Source organism: Budorcas taxicolor, chromosome 9 (assembly GCF_023091745.1).
Source record: "Budorcas taxicolor isolate Tak-1 chromosome 9, Takin1.1, whole genome shotgun sequence".
NCBI lineage: Eukaryota > Metazoa > Chordata > Mammalia > Artiodactyla > Bovidae > Budorcas > Budorcas taxicolor.
This window is the reverse complement of record NC_068918.1, coordinates 58,533,499-58,558,354: the sequence shown is the minus strand read 5'-3', so window position 1 is coordinate 58,558,354 and position 24,856 is coordinate 58,533,499. Positions and strand designations below refer to the sequence as shown.

General features: G+C 39.1%; 2 protein-coding genes across 2 annotated transcripts in view; both read right to left on the bottom strand.

The window, feature by feature from the left end:
* LAMA2 (laminin subunit alpha 2) overlaps positions 1-18,534 on the bottom strand; it is a 677,618-nt gene extending 659,084 nt beyond the window's left edge. Inside the window, exon 1 of the mRNA XM_052645506.1 lies at positions 18,356-18,534. Within this exon, the coding sequence (XP_052501466.1) occupies positions 18,356-18,482 (127 nt within the window). The 5' untranslated portion in view covers positions 18,483-18,534. The remainder of the gene's footprint in view (positions 1-18,355) is intronic.
* Positions 18,535-21,306: 2,772 nt separating this feature from the next.
* Positions 21,307-22,951, bottom strand: LOC128053277 (stress-induced-phosphoprotein 1-like). The gene is given in 2 exon segments (XM_052645779.1): positions 21,307-21,886; positions 21,888-22,951. Coding segments are annotated over 2 exon segments (1,614 nt in total). The 5' UTR covers positions 22,937-22,951; the 3' UTR covers positions 21,307-21,321.
* Between the last annotated feature and the right edge of the window lie 1,905 nt (positions 22,952-24,856).

Here is a 24,856-nt window from a genome sequence, read left to right as displayed (position 1 = left end):
ATTTTGGAGCCCCCCAAAATAAAGTCTGTCAGAGTTTCCTCTGTTTTCCCATTTATTTGCCAGGAAGTGATGGAATCAGATGCCATGATCTCAGTTTTCTGAATGTTGAGTTGTAAGCCACATTTTTCACTCTCTTCTTTCACTTTCATCAAGAGGCTCCTTAGTTCTTCTTTACTTTCTGCCATAAGGGTGGTGTCATCTGCATATCTGAGGTTCTTGATATTTCTCACAGCAATCTTGATTCCAGCTTGTGCTTCTTCCAGACCAGCGTTTCTCACAATGTATACATTTCTCTGAGTATAAGTTAAAGAAGCAGAGTGACAATATACAGCCTTGACGTACTCCTTTTCCTATTAGGAGCCAGTCTGTTGTTCCATGTCCAGTTCTAACTGTTGCTTCCTGACCTGCATATAGGTTTCTCAAGAGGCAGGTCAGGTGGTCTGGTATTCCCATCTCTTTCAGAATTTTCCACAGTTTATTGTGATCCACACAGTCAAAGGCTTTGGCATAGTCAATAAAGCAGAAATAGATGTTTTTCTGGAACTCTCTTGCTTTTTCCATGATCCAGCGGATGTTGGCAATTTGATCTCTGGTTCCTCTGCCTTTTGTAAAACCAGCTTGAACATCTGGAAGTTCACAGTTCATGTATTGCTGAAGCCTGGCTTGGAGAATTTTGAGCATTACTTTGCGAGCGTGTGAGATGAGTGCAATTGTGCAGTAGTTTGAACATTCTTTGACATTACCTTTTTTGGGGATTGGAATGAAAACTGACCTTTTCCAGTCCTGTGGCCACTGTTGAGTTTTCCAAATGTGCTGGCATATTGAGTGCAGCACTTTCACAGCATCATCTTTCAGGACTTGAAACAGCTCTACTGGAATTCCATTACCTCTACTAGCTTTGTTCATAGTGATGCTTTCTAAGGCCCACTTGACTTCACATTCCAGGATGTCTGGCTCTAAGTGAGTCTTCACACCATCGTGATTATCTGGATTGTGAAAATCTTTTTTGTACAGTTCTTCTGTGTATTCTTGCCACCTCTTCTTAATATCTTCTGCTTCTGTTAGGTCCATACCATAGCTGTCCTTTATCGAGCCCATCTTTGCATGAAATGTTCCCTTGGTATCTCTAATTTTCTTGAAGAGATTTCTCGTCTTTCCCATTCTGTTCTTTTCCTCTATTTCTTTCCATTGATCGCTGAGGAAGGCTCATCTCTCCTTGCTATTCTTCAGAACTCTGCAGTCAGATGCTTATATCTTTCCTTTTCTCCTTTGCTTTTAACTTCTCTTCTTTTTACAGCAATTTGTAAGGCCTCCCCAGACAGCCATTTTGCTTTTTTGCCTTTCTTTTCCATGGGGATGGTCTTGATCCCTGTCTCTGTACAATGCCACAAATCTCCACCCATAGTTCAAATCCCTTAAATCTATTTCTCATTTCTACTGTATAATCATAAGGGATTTGATTTAGGTCATACCTGAATGGTCTAGTGGTTTTCCCTACTTTCTTCAGTTTAAGTCTGAAATTGCCAATTAGGAGTTCATGATCTGAGCCACAGTCAGCTCCAGGTCTTGTTTTTGCTGACTGTATAGGGCTTCTCCATCTTTGGCTGCAAAGAGTACAATCAATCTGATTTCAGTGTTGACCATCTAGTGATGTGCAAGTTGCAGAGTCTTCTCTCATGTTGTTGGAAGAGGGTGTTTGCTATGACCAGTGCGTTATCTTGGCAAAGCCAAACTATGGTGGAGGTAATGAAGATAATGGCGACCTCTTGCAAAAGGCCCCAAGCATGCACTGCTGCACTCAGTGCCCCCAACCCTGCAGCTGGCCACCACCTACCCATGCCTCCGCCAGAGACTCCTGGACACTCACGAGCAAGGCTGGGTCAGTCTCGAGGGATCACTGCTCCTTTCTTCTGGGTCCTGGTGCGCACAAGGTTCTGTTTGTGCCCGCCAAGAGTTTGTTTCCCAGTCCTGTGTAAGTTCTGGCAGCTCTATGGTAGGGTTAATGGAGACCTCCTCCAAGAGGGTTTATGCTATACCCAGGTCTGCTGCACCCAGAGCCCATGCCCCTGTGGCAGTCCACGGCTCACCCGTACCTCTCTATAGAAATCATGATAACCATGTTATGTGCTTACTTAAATTTAGTTTTTAGGATCTGCTCTATGCAGAGTACATCATGAGAAATGCTGGGATGGAAGAAGCACAAGCTGAAATCAAGATTGCCAGGAGAAATATCAATAACCTCAGATATGCAGATGACACCACCCTTATGGCAGAAACTGAAGAAGAACTAAAAAGCCTTTTGATGAAAGTGAAAGAGGAGACTGAAAAAGTTGGCTTAAAGCTCAACATTCAGAAAATGAAGATCATGGCATCTGGTCCCATCACTTCATGGGAAATAGATGGGCAAAGAGTGGAAAGAGTGTCAGACTTATTTTGGGGGGCTCCAAAATCACTGCAGATGGTGATTGCAGCCATGAAATTAAAAGATGCTTACCCCTTGGAAGAAAAGTTATGACCAACCTAGATAGCATATTCAAAAGCAGAGACATTACTTTGCCAACAAAGGTCCATCTAGTCAAGGCTATGGTTTTTCCAGTGGTTTTGTATGGATGTGAGTTGGACTGTGAAGAAAGCTGAGCACCGAAGAATTGATGCTTTTGAACTGTGGTGTTGGAGAAGACCCTTGAGAGTTCCTTGGACTGCAAGGAGATCCAACCAGTCCATTCTGAAGGAAATCAACCCTGGGATTTCTTTGGAGGGAATGATGCTAAAGCTGAAACTCCAGTACTTTGGCCATCTCATGGAAGTGTTGACTCATTGGAAAAGACTGTGATGCTGGCAGGGATTGGGGGCAGGAGGAGAAGGGGACAACAGAGGATGAGAGGGCTGGATGGTATCACTGACTCGATGGATGTGAGTCTGGGTGAACTCCGGGAGTTGGTGATGGACAGGGAGGCCTGGCGTGCTGTGATTCATGGGGTCGCAAAGAGTCGGACACGACTGAGCGACTGAACTGAACTGAACTGTTAAATTTATACTAATTGCTGAACAGAAATTTTAAAAGTGTTTAATATTCATTCCCAGTTATAGTGCAATATTTAACTTGAAAGAAATTTGCCTGTATGCTAATAATTCTATAGTGTTGAAAAAAAAATAGTTGAGTGAAGAGTATTTTTACTATTTTATTTATATTGTCATTTCAATCACTTTACTGTTTCTTCATCTATGAATAATACACACCAAGAGAATAAAGATTGGAGTAGCATGTCAGCCTTCTATTTCCTTTAAGTAAATTCTCAATGAAAATATTGCCATGGCCTGATGAGTTCTTGTAGACTAGGGCTTCATCTGGTATTAAAAGGAAGAAAACATAGCTAATTGCAACAGAAGTTCCTACTCCTCCCTCCTACCCTCTCAGCTCATAAACACAGAAATCAATCAAGAAACCTAAGAAATTTTACACATAAAATAGGATGAATATTTTTACACTATACATAACGATAAGTGGGGCTAATGTTACAGAAGTGATCAGAGGTGTATTCACACCTGAGGACCTGGAGGAAATGAGCTTTTAACTCCATCTTAAAAATACAAGAGAAAGAAGCATGTTCAAAAGTAGGGCATGCTGAAGAAAAAGAAAGATTTCTTGATGGCTCAGCTCAGTAAAGGCATAGAGTGTGAGGATTACCTTTTTGGGAAAAAAATGGGTGAAAACAGATTAATTTGGAAAAGGTAAAAAAGAAAATCCTTTCCAAATGATGAGCTTAAAAAATGTTGATGGGTTAGGGATAAAACTGGTGGAGAACCTGAAATATTAGTGTCTAATATATATTTTAAATGATAGCTAGTAAACATTTTAATCTTATGTATTATAATCCTCATCCAAAAAAGACCTCACACACAGAAAAGTTTCTGACTAAACAAAGAAATATGCATTCCTCATCCAAAGCTTAAAAATTGCTCAGCTCTTACTGGAATATCCTAAGAAAGAAAGTATGCCTCAAAAGCATAAAAAGCATTCTAAAATGTTTTATTTATCACATTAGTGGCATTGATAACAACACCTCACAATTGCACATACTGTGCTTTCAGTATTTTTTGAAAGGTATATCTTATAAAAATACTCATTCTAACGATAAAAAGATTAGGAAATATAGTACATGTACAGGAATTTTTAAAGGCAATTCTTTTAGTCTGCCCAAAAAGAGTAGCTTCATTTTACAATTTTTATTGTGTGCCTACCATATCCCAGTCTAAAGACAAGGAATAGAGCAGTAAATTTTAAAAGTCCTATTATTATGAAACTTACCATATTAATTTCTAACCATTATCAGTTGAAGATCTTGAAAGAGCAACTAGTTAATTATGTGCCCTTCTAGCTTTCTGAAATAACAATACCTCTTGAAGTTTGTACAAGATTGGATCTGTCTTTCAACTTATTACATAAGTGAAAATCATAAACAGGTTAGACTCATTATATACATGAGCCAACTTTGACCTTAATCTATGGACTCCTGGATGAATATGGAAACTTAGGACAGTTTTGCTTTCTCAGAACATCTTAGGTAACACATACTAGGAAGCCTATGGATAAAATCTGCCCTTGAAAGTTGACTGGAAAATATTTTATATAAACTTGAGAAAGATCATAAAGAGAAATAAAAAGTATTTTGAAGAATTTTTCAACATATCATGTCTACATACAGAGTGTATCTGTAACTATATGCAAAACCAATGAAGATAGGATATGCATTTTAAATATTTTCCTTTCCACACCAATTTACTTTTTCTGTGTTACTGGGAGGTACGTGGCAAAAAATAAATAAGTAAATAAAAATAAAAAGAGGATGTGCCAAGGTTTTCAATACAGAAGAATTAAATGTATTAAGAATCACTAGGGGAAAAAAATCAAGGAAAGGGTGAAGAAAAACTTTATATGGCAACGATGCCTTTGACCAAACCTATCATTTATCATAATACAGAGTAGTATTATTAACAATACTATTTAAATGGCATATTTTATTTAACCCTTACAACAACCCCATGAGATAGAGTTGAGCATTATGTTCTCAATTTTCTTTATTAATAGATAGCAATTGAATTTCAGAATAGTTAAATGAATCTAAACTATTGTTTCAGGCCACAGTTTTAGCGAGGACTAGAGGCAAAACTTGTATGCTGGAGTTCCAATTACAAATCCAGTGATTTTTCTTCCAATTTTCCACAGTGAAAAATTAACTAGTTGTACATTACATGTTAATGAAACCTTTTAAACAGGGAAGGAGACTATAGCAAGTCTGTTGTTTAGTCGCTAAATTGAGTCTGACTCTTCACAGCCCCCTGAATCATAGACTGCCAGGCTCCTCTGTACATGGGATTTCCTCGGCAAAAATACCAGAACAGGTTACCATTTCTTTCTCCAAGGGATCTTCCTGACCCAGGGATCCAACCCAGGTCTCTTGAATTGCAGGCGGGTTCTTTACGGCCGAGTCCTAGAAAGTGTTTTTTCTGATTTTTTTCCTTTCTTCAAAATCTGATGTCTTCAAGTTTAAAAAAAGCAGGTTTTCCTAGAGATCTGTTTGGGTTACATGATTTCCTGAGGTAGTTTTTGTTTCAGAAATTTACCGTTAGACTTACTGCACAGACAGACAAACTAAAACTCCTCCCTATTCAGACTGCTTTTTCACCTTAGTAAATAGAGTCCAAATAAAGAGAGTCTATACTGAGAACTTTTTAACAATCCAATTAGACTTTTCATTGAAGACCACCCTAAAATTAATTTCCATGTGTGTCAAACATGCTGAATTGTCACCTCTACCCAAGATGTTAATGAAGACAAATGCTTCATAGGCTGAAAATAATAACTAATCTTTATGAAGCACTTGTCACGCGCCATACATTGAGTTCTTTAAAAAGTAGTTTATCAATCCTTAATAAATTCAAGTCAAAAAAGGAGAAATTCCTTTAAAAGTTTATTATATCATAATTGAAATATAAATAGCCACAAAGTACTGCTAAAATTTCCATTCTGTTCCCTGCTTAAATAAGTTCTCATATTGGGCTACTAGCATAATCATTAGCTAATTATAGGACTTTGTGTTCCTTCCTATCTCTATTATTGACTTGGGTGACCTTAATAGAATTCTTCAGTTGCTCTGCAGTGACATAAATAGTTTGTCATCTATAATCTCTTAGGGTCTACTCATAGAATATTTTGCTGTTCTATAGCAAAAGGTCCTGGTGGTTTAGTGGCTGTGATTTGGTCCTTTCACCACTGTGGCCCCAACACCAGTCACTGGTCAGCCAAGGTGTGTTTCTTGGGGCTTGCCTGGTGGCTCAGATGGTGAAGAATCCAGATGGTAAAGAATCCATCTGCAGTGTGGGAGAACTGGGTTCGATCCTTGGGTTGGGAAGATTCCCTAGAGAAGGGAATGGCTACCCACTCCAGTATTCTCTCCTGGAGAATTCCATGGACAGAGGAGCCTGGCAGGCTATAGTCCATAGGGTTGCAAAGAGTTGGACATGACTGAGTGACTTTCACAAAGCAAAATGGGTGTTATATGCACTGAGAATATTACTTTGAGCTTTGTGATCAGGTAATAAAAGAAAGAAGAAACTGGCTAACATTTACTGATTAACTGCCAAGTATTTTCACAAATGAGGATGAGATGGTTGGATGGCATCACTGATTCAGTGGACATAAACTTGGGTGAATTCCAGGAGAGGGTAAGGGACAGGGAGGACTTGTATGCTGCAGTCCATGGGGTCACAAAGAGTTGGACATGAATTAGTGACTGAACAACAACAACAATTTTCACAAATATTATCTAACATAATTCTATTTTACAAATGGAAAATTTAAACTCTGTTGACTCAGGTTTTTGGTCTCAGTAAGAAAAATGGCAACATGGCTATGAATCCAATTCTTTCCATCTCCCAAGTCTATACTTTTTCTGCTAATCCAAGTTATCTCCAAAGCAGAGGAATATATATGAAAATTGAAGACATAAAGAAATATATATTGTAAAGAACAGACTTGTGGTTGCCAAGGGGCAGAAGGGTTCGAGAGGGATGGAGTGGCAGTTTGGGATTAGCAGATGCAAACTAGTATATACAGAATGGATAAACAACAAGGTCCTAGTATGTAACACAGGGAGCTACACTCAATAGCCTGTGATAAGCCATAATGGAAAAGGATATAAAAAGAATGTATGCCTGTGTATATAACTGAACCACTTTGCTGGACAGCAGAAATTAACCCAACATTGTAAATTAACTATACCTTTAAAAAAAAAAGTATATGTTAATAAGAGCCTTTTTTATAACTTAAGCTATGAAGTTCACAATAGTGAAATACTACAACATAAATTGCAATTAAAATTGAATTCATACATTTGTGTTTTCAAGTATATGAGCAAATACTTTCATAAACAGCCTCAGCTGAATTTGGTACACCATGGGGCTGGAGAAAAAAAAGGCTGCTTCAAGCCAGAGACACCAAGACAACTTTTAGACTTAATTCATTTCTCTTGAGGCACTTTGAACATTCACATTTATTGAGTCCCTAATAGGTGCACCATGCTTTATATTCATTGTTTTATATACTCCTCACAATAAACCAATGAGATGAAGTAGCTACCTGAAATGACAATTGCACTACTTTGTGTTCTTCTTCACACTTTCAGCCTCATTCGGTAATTGAAAAAGGCATAGCAGGCAATAAGCCAGAAAATTGGGGTAGCTACTACAGGCTTTTGAAAAAATATATTTGATGTGGCAAACTCGACTAACCTTATTTCCTCTTTAGAATAGGACCTTATATATTACAAGCAACTTAAAAAGAATTACACTTTAGAGTTTTAACAGTATAGCTACCAGACTGAAAACTATAAATGATCCCATTTACAGCTTATTCTGTGGTCTATAAGCATTTATCAAGGCAACTAGGTGTTTTTTGAAAATTCAGAATCCTGGAAATTTTTAGATTCCTTTATTCTATATTTTTGCTTTTAAAACTGAAAATCTACGGATTAAACAATCAAATAATATATTAAATATATTAAGTACTGTGAGAGCATTAAACTGTAAAGGGTACATAGATACACATACAAATCCTCTCAAAATCTAGGATGTTTGCACAATTTTCTATCTTAACTGGAGAGGTTCGACTTCAAACAGAACTCTTTAAGTCTTTTTATGAAGATGCCAGGGTTATGCACTTTTCAGAAGGAATTTTGAGATTAACTCTGCTCTTATTCTTATGCATATCGTTTGATTCTCATTCTTTTCATTCACAGACATATACAGTAACTATTTGTAAAGGAATCTGTTATAAAGACAATTGCTTCTAGCCTACTGAAGTAATTTCTGTAAAGTGACTTATCACTTAATTCTTTGTTATAGTCTAGCACCCAATAATCCAAATCCTAAAAATTTAAAGACTAAAATTTGATGGATAATTTGAAATTTATGTATTTCTGCATGGTTTTAAGTAGTGTGTGTTTAAATGAAAATGAGTTTTGAAGACTATATGTTCTATTTTTCTTGTTCTTCCATAAGACCTAGTGAATCTTCAATTTAAAACTAGACTACTAACTTAATTCAGAAATGCTATTATGATTTTTAAGGTATTTTATAAAAGATCAGAAAGGACCTAAAGCTCCAAAAGAGATGACAACTTAGGGTCCACAAAACCAAAGAAAGGAACATATTCTAATGTCTAAAACTAACAGTGGAACATGTGTTTGTCCTTGACAAATTTCTCCTTCTCTAAAATGAGGATAATTATATTAACCTGTTGGAAACTTTTGCTGTGTAAATTAATGTGTTAACACTCACAATGCACTAGATACTATTAAACCAATCTAAAGCATCTGGCACTCAGATCTAGTTGAACAAAGAGCCTTGGGAAATCACACAACCCAGTAGTCAATTGACAGGACCGTAAGAGGAGAGATGTCGTTAACTTCCTACAAGGTGCTCTCCCAAGGGCCAGACACGAAATAGCTGCTCAGGTGTTCATCATTCAGAATTTACACAGATTAACTTGCTATTTGTACTAGATTAGGCCTGCTCCAGAAAGCCAGCATTATGAGTAATAAACCACTAATAGACTAGCCTCTACAATCTTCTTCTAAATGTCATGTGCCAAACAGGATAAAGCTCCCATATTAAAATCCACATTCAAGATGACTGGAAAAATACTATATTTTTATTCATATTAAACATCTTTAGCAGGCAATCCCCTAGCTTTAACTCTCAATTTAATTTTAGATTATGTCTCAAAACTATCTTTAGATGATAATTATCTGTGATTTTAATAAGAAGAAATACATAGGTGAAGTCTATCCTTTCATACTTTCTAAAACGTTAAATTTGTTAGAATCATCTCTTTGAAAACCATACTGTATTCAGAATCAGGATATTAAAGGAAAAAGGAAAGGAGGGAGGAAGGGAATGAGGGAAGGAAAGAAGCAGAGGTAGGGAGAAAGGGAAGGGAGGGAGGAGGGAAGAAAGAGGACAGAGATGGTTTGTTTTAAATGATAAAATTAGGTCAGGCCAAAATTGAATTACTTTATTCCAAAGATTACTGCAAGACTTACAGAGATCCTTAAAGAAGTTATAAAAATCGAAGCAGAGCATCGAGTGCTTCTAACTGTAAAAAAGTTGGTAACATTTGAAAGTTCCTTTCATAAAAGAAGTCATCAGATCAATACATCACTTGTCATTTTTAATAACAGTACCTAAACCTTAGCTCTGATACTGAAATGAATGATTAAAAAAGAGAACTCCAAGGTAGATATATATCCATGTGGGATTATAGATAATTTTTGTTTTAACAAGTACATTAGCTAAAAATGTTCCAAGAGACCTAAGGCATATTTCTAGGAACACTGGGACAAAATAAAAGGATATGTAGAAGTTCCTTGAACTTGAGTAGTTTTGAGCTATTCATATTCTTTAATAGTAGAATGGAAGTAAGATGCCGAAAGGGAAAAAAAAAAAAATGTTTTAAAAAGATGCCTCTGAGCCTCCTGATGGTAAGATTGTTGAAGTGTAATACTCTGGAATGGATTCTCTTAAACATGTCCTACAAATAAAAGGTTAGGGGCAGGAGATGAATTTAAAATAATCCTACGTTTATCCTATGTGTCTAGCCCAATGGATTAGAGCTTGTTTGAGATGAAAAAAAATTTATTCAATTCATTCATTTTATTCTGCTCAAAACTCTTCAGTATCACCCACCTGAGTTAGACTAAAAAGCAAAATCTTTACAGTGATCAAGCCCTCATTACTTCTCTAGCCCTACAAATTGTGCTTTAGACCTTTGTAAGCCTGTTCCCTGTGCCCAGAGTACTCTTCCAGCTGATATCTGTATTAATCATTCCCACAACTCCAGCAAGTGTTCACTCAAGGACGACCTTCTCAGTGAGGTCAACCTTTATCCCTTTATCACTATTTAAAAATAGAAACCATCCTTCATTCTTAGAACTCCTGACTCCTCTTTGTTGTATTTGTCCAGAAATCCATCACTGGCTACATGCTACACAATATAGGTATTCATGATATTATTTATTCATTATATATTCATCATATTTGTCTCAACTAGAATATAAACTCCATAATAGCGGGGATATGTTGAGTTTGTTGTTGTTGTTGGGGGGGGTGCGGTGGGGAGCTCTTTTGCTCACTGAATACAATCATTTTTTAACCACATTCCAATACATATAGGCCCAACCCACCAATTTCTTGCACAAATTCTGGCCTTGGAATTCAGTTTTACCCATGGGTTCAGCCCAGAATCCACCTTCTTTCTGGCTGCCCGGTATACACTGAGCCTGGCATGAGTCTTGAAGAATCATGTGCCTATCTAACGTTATCCTTCTTTAACCCCACCTTCTTTTCCCATTCACATCAGTTGGCTTCTGCCTTAGTTTCTGCATAGCTACCCATTTCAAAGTTGTGACTAAGACTCCTAAACTCCAGTCTTCCAGATTAGAAACTAGACAATTTGGCCACTGACAATGTTTTCCTCATCTTTTCCACAGGGTCTCCAGATGCTAAATAAGGACATAAAGCAAATTGGACAGATGACCCTGTAGTCACCTATTTTATTTAAGTACTCTCTTGGAAACTCTTCCAGACATGTTCTACCCACAGGATAAAATTCTACTGGACAGCTAATGCTGGCTGGACTCAGGTGTGCATTTGATAAATCCTTTGGACTCTATAAGGACAGAAAACCACTCCACTAATCTTGTTAGGCACAGGCTAAACTGAAATTAGTATTCCCTCTTCTGGACCCACTAGGCCTTGATTCCTCCTCTTCCATTGTGGCCTACCATTGTAGTTCCAAAATTCTAAAGCAGATTATGAAAGGAGATGTCAGACCCCATATAAAGCTTAAATGAATTTCTTTTTATAGGTCACTGCTAAATCTATTTGGACTAGAAGAAAGAACAATGATTCATTCTCAGAGGTCCACATTGAAAAGTCTAGCACATTAGTCATTTCCATGAATAATCAGTATTTATTAAATATATGAATAGAAAAAGAGTGGCAACGATCTACTTTAGATAAATGGGGCTGGAGAAAATACTCGGAAATCTACCAAAAAAGGAAACTTTTTTGAGTAGCAGCTATTATACTATAACTGAAAGGTGTAAAAAATCCAAATTCTACTACTTCAGAAATCCTTCTTATGTAACTAAAACCCACCCATGGGGGGGGGAGGGGTGGAATCCATGTTTTTCTTAAAGCAATCATATCTGGGTAGAACTCTTCAGATATCTTTGAGTTGTTAAATAATTACATCTAAAGAAGGTGAAAAGTGTGTAGTCAATACAGTGAGGTGACATCTTATCTTTCAGGAGCTAGAGTAACTGAAGTGAATTAAGAAACAATTGGACAAAATAAACAAACAACCTAATTAAACTTAAAAGCTTTTGCACAGCAAAGGGAAACCATAAATAAGACAAAAAGACAGTCCTCAGAATGGGAGAAAATATTTGCAAACCAAGCATCTGACAAAGGATTAATCTCCAAATATACAAACAGCTAAATATCCAAAAAAAAAAAAAAAAAAAAAAACAGAATCCAAAAATGAGTGGAAGACCTAAATAGACATTTCTCCAAAGAAGACATATAGATGGCCAACAAATCCATGAAAAAATGTTCAACATCACTATTGTTAGAGAAATGCAAATCAAAACTACAATGAGGTGTCACCTCATATCAGCCAGATTGGTCATCATCAAAACATCTACAAACTATAAGATGCTGAACAGGACGTGGAAAAAGGGAAACCCTCCTGCACTGTTAGTGGGAATGTCAGTCAGTTCAGTTGCTCAGTCATGTCTGACTTTTTGTGACTCCACAAATCGCAGCACGCGAGGCCTCTCCATCCATCACCAACCCTCAGAGTTTACCCAAATTCATATGCATCGACTCGGTGATGCCATCAAGCCATCTCATCCTCTGTCGTCCCCTTCTCCTCCTGCTCTCAATCCCTCCCAGCATTAGGGTCTTTTCCAATGAGTCAACTCTTTGCATGAGGTGGCCAAAGTATTGGAGTTTCAGCTTTAGCATCAGTCCTTCCAATGAACACCCAGGACTGATCTCCTTTAGGATGAACTGGTTGGATCTCTTTGCAGTCCAAGGGACTCTCAAGAGTCTTCTCCAACACCACAGTTCAAAAGCATCAATTCTTTGGTGCTCAGCTTTCTTCACAGTCCAACTCTCACATCCATACATGACCACTGGAAAAACCATAGCCTTGACTAGACGGACCTTTGTTGGCAAAGTAATGTCTCTGCTTTTCAATATGCTATCTAGGTTGGTCATAACTTTTCTTCCAAGGAGTAAGCATCTTTTAATTTCACGGCTGCAATCACCATCTGCAGTGATTTTGGAGCCCCCCCCAAAAATAAAGTCTAACACTGTTTCCACTGTTTCCCCATCTATTTGATACAAATACTATTAAGAACTGTATGGAGTGTCCTTAAATCACTAAAAATAAAACTACCATATGAGCCAGCAATCCCCACTACTGGGTATATACTCTGAGAAAACCATAATTCAAAAAGACACACGTACCCCAATGTTCACTGCAGCACTATTTACAAAAGCCAGGACATAAAAGCAACATAAATGTCCATCAACAGATGAACAGATAAAGAAGATGTGAAACATATATACAATGAAATATATTATTTAGCCATGAAAAGGAAGGAAACTGGGTCAGGTATAGTGATGTGGATGGACCTGCTGCTGCTGCTGCTAAGTTGCTTCAGTCGTGTCCGACTCTGTGAGACCCCATAGACGGCAGCCCACCAGGCTCCCCCATCCCTGGGATTCTCCAGGCAAGAATACTGGAGTGGGTTGCCATTTCCTTCTCCAATGCATGAAAGTGAAAAGTCAAAGTGTCCGACTCTTAGCAACCCCATGGACTGCAGCCTACCAGGCTCCTCCGTCCACGGGATTTTCCAGGCAAGAGTACTGGAGTGGGGTGCCATTGCTTTCTCCTAGAGTCTGTTAAACTGAGTTAAATAAGTCAAAAAGAGAAAAACAAACATTGTATATTAACTCGTATGCATGGAATATAGAAAAATGGTATAGATAAGCCTGTTCACTAGCCAGGAATAGAGACCCAAACATAGGGAACAAATATGTGGACACAGGTGGGAAGGGGAAGAAGGTGAGATGAACAAGGAGAGTATGACTGAGATATATACACTACCATGTATAAAATAGATAGCTAGTAAGAAGCTGCTCTCTAGCACAGGGAGCTTAGCTCGGTGCTCTGAGATGACCTAGAGGGGTGGGATGTGGAGGGTGAGAGGGATGTTCAAGGGAGGGAGCATGTATGTCTACATATAGCTGAGTCACTTGACTGTACAGCAAAAATTGACACAACACTGTAAAGCAATAATACTCCAAATAAAAAATTAAAATAAAAAATAAGAGACCCAGCTAATATGTCATAAAAAGAGTAAGATGTGTATTAATAAATATTAACTAGAATTATAACCAAAACTTATTCAAACTTTTGCAAGAAAGGTCCTATATCTTTCTTATGTGCATATTACCTAGTGTACCTAGAATAAGATCTTATTTGTTTACATAATAAAATGTTAAATATAAAAATTTAAAAAGAGAATTGGCAAAGCATGTGCAAGGTGTTCATAATTCCAAAAAACTCTTGATACAGATCCAGTTCATTACTTTGCAGGAAATCTTAGAATAAAAAAAAATTTAGGAATAAGATATATCAGCAATTTACATACACTGATAAGTGAGATTTTAAGAATATATAAAGTATGTTATTTAAATAAATTCTAACACATCCATAATATACCACTCAATGGTGAATATGTTCATATTCTTACTCATACACTTTATATGTTATAAATCATTTTTACCAAACTAGTAGGCCAATATGTAGCGAACAAGCCAACAAGTTACAAATGTAACAAAAGGAAATACCGTTAAAAAAAAATCAATTACAGCTTTACAGCCACAATAAATCCCCTGAAAAGTTTTCAGGTAATTTATAAAGTGTTCTCACATTTTATAGCACAGGATGTTTTAGAACTGTGCAATTTATGGTGATGTGGAAATTACATATTAAATTTTTAAGTATTCTTGCCAAACATGAGTGACAATCATCTCAAACATGTTTTTATTTTAAATCTCAGAAGACATCTAAAAACACATTTATATTCATTGAATATTTTCTTGACACTTTTTAAGAATTCAGAAGTTCAAATACAAGTATGCATTCTCAAAACAACAGAATGTAATACTAGAATCTTGGACTTGGTTAAGGACTGGAGACTTGAGTCTTAACTTCCTTTCTGCAGAGGCATTCCATCCTAAATCATCTCTGACATGTTGTACATTTGATCACTGCATGGACATTTCCAGAAGCTGGGTGTTTCAGCACAACCCAGTTATTTCTGAACAGCTCAGAACAGGGAAGGGAGAGGAGGGAGGAGAGGTTTCCTCCCATTTTATTTAACTTAAACCTTCCTCTTTGTCACACTCTTCTATGCATTCAAATTCAGGCTTTAGAAAGAATATTTTAGTCTCTCGTCCAATAACAACCCTTTCAAAAATTCAAAAATATCTCTTATGATTTCTTAAGTCTTTCATTCTCCAAATTAACAGTCTTTACTTGGAATAATCCTCCTTTAAAAATCTTTTCAGACTTCTAACCTTTCTGCTCTTCCTCCTCTCGATTTGCATCCATTTGTCAATGCTGCACTCAAATGTATACTAAACCAACCAACCAACCTGCTTCTAAGTTTTTTATGAGTTAACTATTCTGTCACCATATCGCACTGTATGTTCACATTGAATGGGATGCAGTTCAGACTGCCTTTCTCATCCTGTCTTTGTACTCATTCCTGTAAAGTACACAACAAATGTCTAGAAGAGGGCAACATGAAATTACTTAACATATGGATACAAATAAAAAGACCAAGTTCATGTAGGTTCTGTTCGTGGATCAGCCTATAGAGACCTTTATAGATTCCTGAATCTGATAGTCACCAGCTTAGCCATCTGAATCAATTTTGGAATACCGGCAGTTGTCATAAACGTGGATGTTATATTTTCCATCAAGCCATTACCAAGACAAATGAACATAAGGAAACCTCTGTCACAGCCCTAAAGACTTCTTCCTGGATCGATCTTGATCTACTCTGCAATAGTCTTTGGAAATTATTTCCACTCTGTTGCAATTTACCTACTATTATATTTCCATTTCCACACATTATTTACACAAATATCAGGATAAGATCTTATCTACTGCCTTGCTGAAATACAGATCCACTTTGTATCATTTTCCTATTCTGTCAATCTTAAATTTAGTTAAGGAATTTCCTTGGACTATCTTTCCTGCTGAGTCAATACTACTGATACCACAATTCACTGTGTTCTAGAAACTACACAAGATTTCAAAGAAAAAAAAAATCTGATTAAGTTTCTAACTTAGTTACAATATCTAAAAATGTTTCTTCATGTCAACTTTCTTAGTAAACTGGTACCATACTATAAGGGAAAACAGAACTCATTCTAAATTAATTCTTGGCCAGGAAGGTCAGTGCTAGTATAATTGAAAAGAGAAAACTGATGATAGCCAAGAAAACATCTCTTCAGTCAAACTCATATCCAATAACCTTCACTGAGACCTTGCTTTAACAGAGCAGTATTGAAAAGGAAACATGGCCTCAAAAAATTAAATGAAAAAAAAAAAAAACTTTTGTACTATAAAATGGGAACTTGAGCATAAAACAATACTAGAAGTGCTCTTAGTTGTTAAGAATTAAGTTATTATCAGTTGCATGAACTTAAGTCACAGCTACTCCAAGCCTCAAATTTTAAATTTGTCCAACAATAAATAATGACTGAAGGTAAAATAACCTCACATATATAAGGTGTTTTTAAAATATAAAGCACTATACAAATTTAAGGCATTATGAAATATATTTTATGTAGACTTCAATATTAACAAGCTTTAACCATTTATCCATGAGCCAGTCTCTAAATATATTGCAAATAATCCATAAAATACACAATAATTGATGCTAGAATGCAAAATATAGCAGTGTATAGTGGACTCTATGTTATAGTTATTTTGCACAGAATTCCTTATTGTGCATAATGTTCCAATGATGTCTCAACAGAATGGCAGTATAATTTCTCTATTCTGAATTCATTTCATCTTGAGCCTGGACCATAGAAATCAGAGTTAATTTTGCCTCAAATAAAACTGGGGAGATGGAGGAGACAGGAGAGAGAATAAGAGAAAAAAAGGGGGGGGGGGGCATGCCATGGAAAACTGTCAGGAACCCACTTGATCCCTACTCTGCATGCTTTGAGCTTCAAGTGAACAGAGGGTTGGTGATCTTGGTATCTTTACTCCCAGCTGCCTATGAGTATTAAAGTATTATGTTTTGTTAAAACATCACATAACTGAGTAAAGTTAATATTTAAAAGTAGTATTTTTTAAATCAGCTGCCAAAGATATTCTCAAAATCATTCTCATAAAATCTATTAATTAAGCCACATTGATCCCATTTGACTTCTCAGAAAAGCAAAAGCCAAAATAGAAGGAAAAAAAATATTATATAGTGAATGTAAGGTCATTTTTATTCTAGGAATTTTAATCAGGGGGTTATTATTATAGCTAGGAGCTTAGAGTACATTTTTTTTTCTTCCTTTAAAATAAAGTAGCAATGCTAGAAATGCTAGATTGCAGGCAGAAAAACTATCAGAACTGTTGACATAGCTTATTCCAGTTAACTAAAAGAGGGATAAGTATTCTTTAAAATTCTGGCAGATTCGGTCTCATCAAAACTTTCAAAAGCTACTAATCTCCAGATTTTGTACTCTTAGGGTAACATTTTGATGTTTGAAACCAAACCTTAAATATTTCTTAAACTTTTTTTTTACTTTGATACGTTTTCCAACTTACAGAAAAGTCTGTTCAAATGTTGTATTATAAATTATTGTGTTAAATGCTGCACGTGCACTTCTTTTAAAATTCATGACCATAAACTAACCCTGCAAAGTCTCCCCAGTTTCAGAAATCATATGCATATAAACATTAAGGTACTCTGAGGAGAGTAATTTGTGTTACATTAAGTATAACTGTTTTCCAAAGTCAGGCGAAGAGTGTTATCTGGGCACTGTGGTCTTAATTAAAACACAAATGACATAGAGGTTTCATCCGTGTTTTAGCAAGGGGAGGCATTTCACTATAATAAAATAGCACACGCAAAATAGGATGTCGGTAAATAAAAAGATGATTCTGGGGCACCACTGTCAAGAAAGAAGAAAATCCACATACTTAACGACTTACCGACTGAACAACAAAAACGCCTTAACACGCCCTGTTCAAAGAGTTAGAAACAAAGTCTCTAAAAATAAAGATGTATCAGCTGCCCTCCATAAAGCTCCAAGACAAGCCACAGCTTGGGAAATCTTTCTCTGCGGGGATGGAAACGGATTTGGGGAAACTTTTTAAAGTTTTTCAATTGGTTGAAAGTTTGCCTCTTAGAAAAACTTAGGAAATTAATTTGTAGGATGTTCAGTGACAGCAAGTCGACTCAGAAACGCATGGAAGATGAAAACGCTCGGTTTTCTTTGGAGGGAGGCAGGCAGACGGTGGGTGAACTCAGGAAGCTAAAAGTGAACTTGCATCAAACTTAGACCCTCTCGCCCCAAAGCGCGCTCCCCAAAGGCAAAGCAAGAAAGCGGTCCCTCTCCAGCAAGCGTAGGACGAAGGGACCAGAGAAGGTCCGCGGGCCCCAGCAGAGCCTGTAACCTGGAGCCCGTGCCTCGACTGTACCTCTTTGCTGATGCGCGGGTAGCTGCCGCCGATGCTGCTGCTGCTGCCGCTCCGGGCGCTGCGCCTGGCCGCCCCCGAGGCCTCCGCTGAGCAGCAGGACCAGGAGCACCCCGAAGGCTCGGGGCATTGCGGTAGCCCCCTGAGCGGATTCACTTTTCGGGAGCTGGAGTCGCTGCCGCCTGGTCTCCTGGCCCCGGCTAGTAAGCTGAATGTGCAGCAGCTGCGGGCTAAAGGAAGGAGCCAGCCCCCACCCACCCCGGCTCGGTCGCAGCCGGTGGGGGGAGAAAGAAGACACTCCCCCACCCGCCCCTTTCCCTGGCCCTCGCCCCACAGGCGTCCCGGCCCAGGCCCTTAAAGGGTCCTCGGTGAAAGAGGCCTTTTCCTATAGCCTAGGTCCTTCACTGCGAGAAAAGACTGGCTTCATCTGTTAGCTGAACTTCAAGTTAAAGGAAGTCATTGATAAGAGACCACTCTGTGATCTGTAAAATCCCTCCACGTGGAAAGCATTAAATTTTGTGGGAAATCAGCACAGCTAGGATCTTTAACGAAGCTAAGAAGATGGACCTCCTGAGAAAGGCCTGGCAAAGCTGTGCGAGAGCACTGCGTATCAAGGTGATGCACGCTGGGGACAAGACTGTCCCAAAGGTCCAGATGCGTGCCAGGTTACTAGGAGGCAAAGGGTGAACCGGGTGAGGCAGTCAGGCCAGGAGATTTACCGCTGGCTCGGCAGCAAGGTGGGGTGGGGTGGGGGGAGGGAATCACAAAATAAAACAAGCCCCCTTTATCCACTGCGATGTTTATGACGAATGTGAAGGTAAAAATTAAGGTTTTCCATTCAGTCAGGTAACATGCATTCAAAGAGGATAAAAAGTCTTTTCGTTTCCCTTCAGATTCAAAATGTCTTGCTTCCAGTCCCCATTTCTTCCCTGTAACTCAGCAGAATTTCTGCAAGGTTTTCTGCCACCCCGTGTTCAGATGACAGTTCTTAACTAGTTTTTTGTTTGTGTGTGTGTCTGTGTGTGTGTGTGTGTGTGTGTGTTTTATGGTCTGTGACTCTCATAAGATTTGGAACAGCTCCTTACTGGATTTTTATGAGACATCCAGGGTGTTTTTTGGTGGAGCCAGTGAGGAGGGGGACTACAGGCATCAGTACACAGTGAGGTTAGAGTGCTATGGGTGAGTCAGTCCCACACCGTAAATTGCCCCCCAACGCAGGTCTGTAAGGGCCACTGAACATTCATTTAGATAAAAACCCTTGCATTATATTTGAAGCCTAAGTTAAATCTATTTTGCACACAAGCAAAAGTTTTTGCATCATTTTTTTCCCCCGGATGTATCTACTATATAAATTGAGGAAAGAATATATCTGTTTCCTAACCTTATCAAGATTTGTTTATTCCAGAAAAATCTCATAACTGAAAACGCCTCGGCTGGTGGTATTGATACCAGCACAATATCTACACCCCATCTGTCACACTGACGTTGACTCCAAGTAGGTTCAGGCTTCTGTTTCATTTTGCCTGCTAGTTTTACCCAAGCATTTACACATTGAACTACATGTTGTTTCATACAGATAACTTTTTCCTCTTTATTTTATACTTGATTTTGTATATATATATATATATATTTTTAATATTATGATGTTAAGTGATAATATCTCTGGATTTCCTGTCAATAAAATAAAGGAGATATTGTTCCTAATAGGATTGATTGAGACCCCTTGGCCAAATGTGCTTCCCAGGTGGTGCTAGAGGTAAAGAACCAGCCTGCCAATGCAGGAGACATAAGAGACACAGATTTGATCCCTGGGTTGGGAAGATCCCCTGAAGGAGGGCATGACAGCCCACTCTAGTATTCCTGCCTGGAGAATCCCATGGAAGAGGAACCTGGAAGGCTACAGTCCATCATGTCACACAGAGCTGGACATGACTAAAGCGACTATGCACACACTGGCCAAATGGTGCTGAAGTGAATGGATATCCTTCAATGTTACCTATGTTTCCAAGTTTTACTAATATTAGTACTAGGAAAATTTTAAATCATTTTTTCTTTCATAGAAGCAAAATGGAAAATGGCCTAAACCTTGAGAATAAGACTGATCTCATCTCTCAACTTGTCAACACAGGGATAAAAGAAATACAAAATGATTTAACCAAAATTAAGATAAAAAAGTATTATCAGAGCTATGTATTTTTCAGATAAACCTAATGAGATACAATTTACACAAAATAAATACATCCACTTGGTATGTTTAAAAATGTAAACAACCATTTGATTGAGTGGGTGTTACCATGTACTGAGACAAGTTTGTAATGCTATAACTGCTTAGGAGCAATGCTTAATTCTAAATTTCATTTATTAAGCCTTTTCTTTTATGCTTTGTTGTTTTTTTAATCCCATTTTAGAAATCTTCACTTACCCCAAATTTGTGAATATTCTTTTGTTTTTCCCTGGAAATTTTATAACCTTGGTTTTATGATTTACTGGTGTTTGCTGTAAAGGCCTTAGGTAAGGGCTGTTTTCTGTTTTCTTTTATGCAGATATCCATTCTTTTTTTTTTTTTTTTTCAATATATAACCACGCCTGACTGGCTTGTTTTATTGGAGAAGAGGACGTGGAGTTAACAATGTGAATGAAGACAGTTGGGACCTGAGGTTGGGAAGAACACCCTCCCCTCCCCATACAAGCCCACTGCCCCACACAAAAAATAACCAACTATGGGAGAGCAGCTGAGACAACGACTGGGGGGCAGGGGAAGGACCATGCATGTGCTGGGAGGGCCCAGAGGCAGCAGCTGCACGAATATGTGAGTATAAGTCTCTGAATCTTCGATGTAGGTCTGTATAAATATATAGATATGCTGTTCGCTTGTCTCCCCTTCTCTTCCCTCTGCTCCATGCTGCGTGCCGCGGTCCCAGCTCCTCTTTCCACATGAGGGCGAAGGGAAGGGGATGATGAGCAAGTCATCACCGGATGGCTATCAGACCCACATCCATCAGCTTCTGGATCTTCTGTGCTATCACAGGATTCTTTAAGTGTTCGCTGAGCGCCTGCAGGTCCTTCTGCATCTGCTCCAGGATGAGCCGCATGGCCGGGTCACTCATTATTTGCTGCACCTCTGGGTCGGCCATGGCCCGCCGCTTCACATCCTCGGGGCTGTCGTGTTGGTTGTACTGGGCCATCATGCAGCGCTGGTAACCATCTGCGGCCTCCTTGCAGCTGGAGTCCAGGTCGAGTGCTTTCTGGTAGACATCCATGGCTTTTGTATAGTCCTTCATCGTCTCCAGGGCGGCTGCCTTCCGGGCATAACCCTTGATGAAGGTCAGCTCCAGCTGGATGCACTCCTCACAGTCCTTGAGCGCCAGCTGGAACTCCAGGAGCTTGGTGTAGCAGGCAGCTCGGTTGCTGTACAGCTTGGCATCTTTGGGGTTCCGTTTAATGGCTTCTGTGTAGTGCTTCATGGCCTGGGGGTAGTCCCCTTTCTGGAAACACTCATGGCCTTTGTTCTTCTCCTCCAAGGCCAGGTCAGGCCAGCCGCTCTTGCTCCTTCAAGATTTTCTCTGCCTGTTGGCATCTCTTGAGCACATCTGGGGTTCGGTGCTCTGCCAGAGACTTGTTGTAGAAATGGATGGCATCCTTGTACTTTTCTTCTTTGAAATAAGAGTTGCCAATTCGTGCGTAAGCTTTGGCAATCTGCCGGTAGTCTTCTCGGTTTTCTTGCCCTTCAATGGCCTTCTCACAGAGCTCCCGGCACTGACCGTAGTCACCTTTTTCAAAGTACACGGCTGGTTGGTTGGTTATGTACGTCATGTTGGTGGGATCCAGGTCCTTGGCTCTGTCGTAGTGCTTTAAGGCTTTGTCAAAGTCCTTCTTATAGGCTTCATTCCCCAGCTCTTTTTCTTTCAGCACCTGCTTCTTATTCTCCGGAAGATCTTCTTCCATTGGCTCTGGTTTTGTCTCCTTTTTGGGAGGAGGTGGTGGCGGGGGTGTTGCAACCTCCTGCTCCTCATCCATACTGCCCAGATCAACTCCGAGCAGGACGCTAAGAGTAGTCATGATCCAGGGATCTTGCAGTTTCGTGCCCAGGTCGGACGGCTTGTTCCGCAGCTGCTCGATCAGTTCCCGGTAGGTAGGATCTGCGAGCAGAGTCTTGGTCCTGGGATCACTCTCCAACTTCTGGTACAGATTAGGCATGTTGAAAGGGTTCATGAATTTCCTTTCTGCCAACCGGGCCTCCATATTCTGGAAACCTTCTTTGAGCTGAGGATTGTTTGCTTCATGTTTTAAACCCTCCTCATAGGTTTGCTTGGCTTCTTCAAATCGGTTTAAGAATTCAAGAGCCGCTGCTTTTTGTGAATAGCCCTTGCCCCAGTCAGCCTTCAGGTCAACGGTTTTGCAGCCGTCCTCGTAAGCCTTCCGGTAGTCTCCTTTCTTGGCATAGACCTCGGAGCGATTGCTGTAGAGCACATGGTTCTGGGGGTCTAATTTAATGGCTTGGGAGTAGCACTGGAGCGCATCGTCAATGTTGCCAGCGCTCAGGGCCTTGTTGCCCTTCTCTTTGAGCTCATTTACCTGTTCCATAGCCCGATCCGGAACCCCGTTGAATAGACTCCGTCGGCTCCGCGTTCCCAACCTCCATTCATTTTAGTACCATTTGTTGAGAGAATTATTATCTTCTCATCTGATTACCTTGGCCCTTTTTCCAGAAGTCAGTTGAAAATATGTAGGTCTACTTTTGGACTCTGTTTTCATGTATCCAAATATATATATACATATATATGTATATAAATAAATTTGATAGTTTGCCAATATCATAGTCTGTATTACTATAGACTTATAGTAACCTCAAAGTTAAGTAATATGAATCCTACAATTTTGTTTTACAGACAAAACTCTTTTTTCTCTTCTAGGTCCTTTGCATTTCCATACAATTATTGGGTTGGTGCAAATGGAATTGTGGCTTTGGACTCTGCATTTTAAATCACTATCACAGGAGGGGGGTTCATGTTTGGGAACGCATGTACACCCATGGTGGATTCATGTCAATGTATGGCAAAACCAATACAGTATTGTAAAGTAAAATAAAGTAAAAATTAAAATTTTAAAAAAAATCACTATCACTAGGCTGAAACACATGTTTATTTATCAAAGTAGGAACCATTGCAATCAACACATTTTTGCCAATGAGAAATAAGTTTATTTCTGTAGCATAAAAATCCATGCCTTGGTATTCAGTGAACTCATGGAAAGCGTTTTCTGCCTCCTGCTGGTTCTGGAAGCATTTTCCCTGCAAAAAGTTGTTGAGATGCTTGAAGAAGTGGCAGTTGGTTGGCGAGAGGTCAGGTGAATATGGTGGATGAGGCAAAACTTTGTAGCCCAATTCAATCAACTTCTGAAACACTGGTTGTACGACAGTGTGCAGTTGGTTATTGTGGAGAAGAATTGGGTCCTTTCTGTTGACCAATGCTTGCTGGAGGTGTTGCAGTTTTTGGTGCTTCTCATCAATTCGCTAAGCATACTTCTCAGACGTAATGATTTTGCCAGGATTCAGAAAGCCATAGTGGATCAGATCAGCAGCAGATCACCAAACAGTGATCATGACCTTTCTTGGCACAAGTTTGGGAACTGCTTTGGAGCTTCTCAGTCCAATCACTGAACTGGTCATTGCCAGTAGTTGTGTAAAATCCACTTTTCATCGTATATCACAGTCCAATCAAGAAATGGTTCATTGTTGTTGTATAGAACAAGAGAATACTTCAAAATGATGTGTTGGGTTTTTTTTTTGGTCAGGTCTCGAGGCACCCACTTACTGAGCTTTTACACTTTTCCAATCCATCTAGTCAAGGCTATGGTTTCTCCAGTAGTCATGTATGGATGTGAGAGTTGGACTGTGAAGAAGGCTGAGCGCTGAAGAATTGATGCTTTTGAACTGTGGTGTTGGAGAAGACTCTTGAGAGTCCCTTGGACTGCAAGGAGATCCAACCAGTCCATTCTGAAGGAGATCAGCCCTGGGATTTCTTTGGAAGGAATGATGCTAAAGCTGAAACTCTAGTACTTTGGCCACCTTATGAGAAGAGTTGACTCATTGGAAAAGACTGATGCTGGGAGGGATTGAGGGCAGGAGGAGAAGGGGACGACCGAGGATGAGATGGCTGGATGGCATCACTGACTAGATGGACATGAGTCTGAATGACTCCGGGAGTTGGTGATGGACAGGGAGACCTGGCCTGCTGTGATCCATGGGGTCGCAAAGAGTCAGACATGACTGAGCGACTGAACTGAACTGAACTGAATTTTCTCCAAATATCTAACCCCCACAGAATGGTGGGTGTTCAGTTCTTCAGCAACTTCTTCTAATGTAGCTGTAAGAGGATCAGCTTCGATGATTGCTCTCAATTGGTTGTTGTCCCCTTCTGATGGCTGGCCACTACATTAATCATTTTCAGGGCTCTTGTCTCCTTTGCAAAACTTCTTCAGCCACCACTGTACTGTACATTTGTT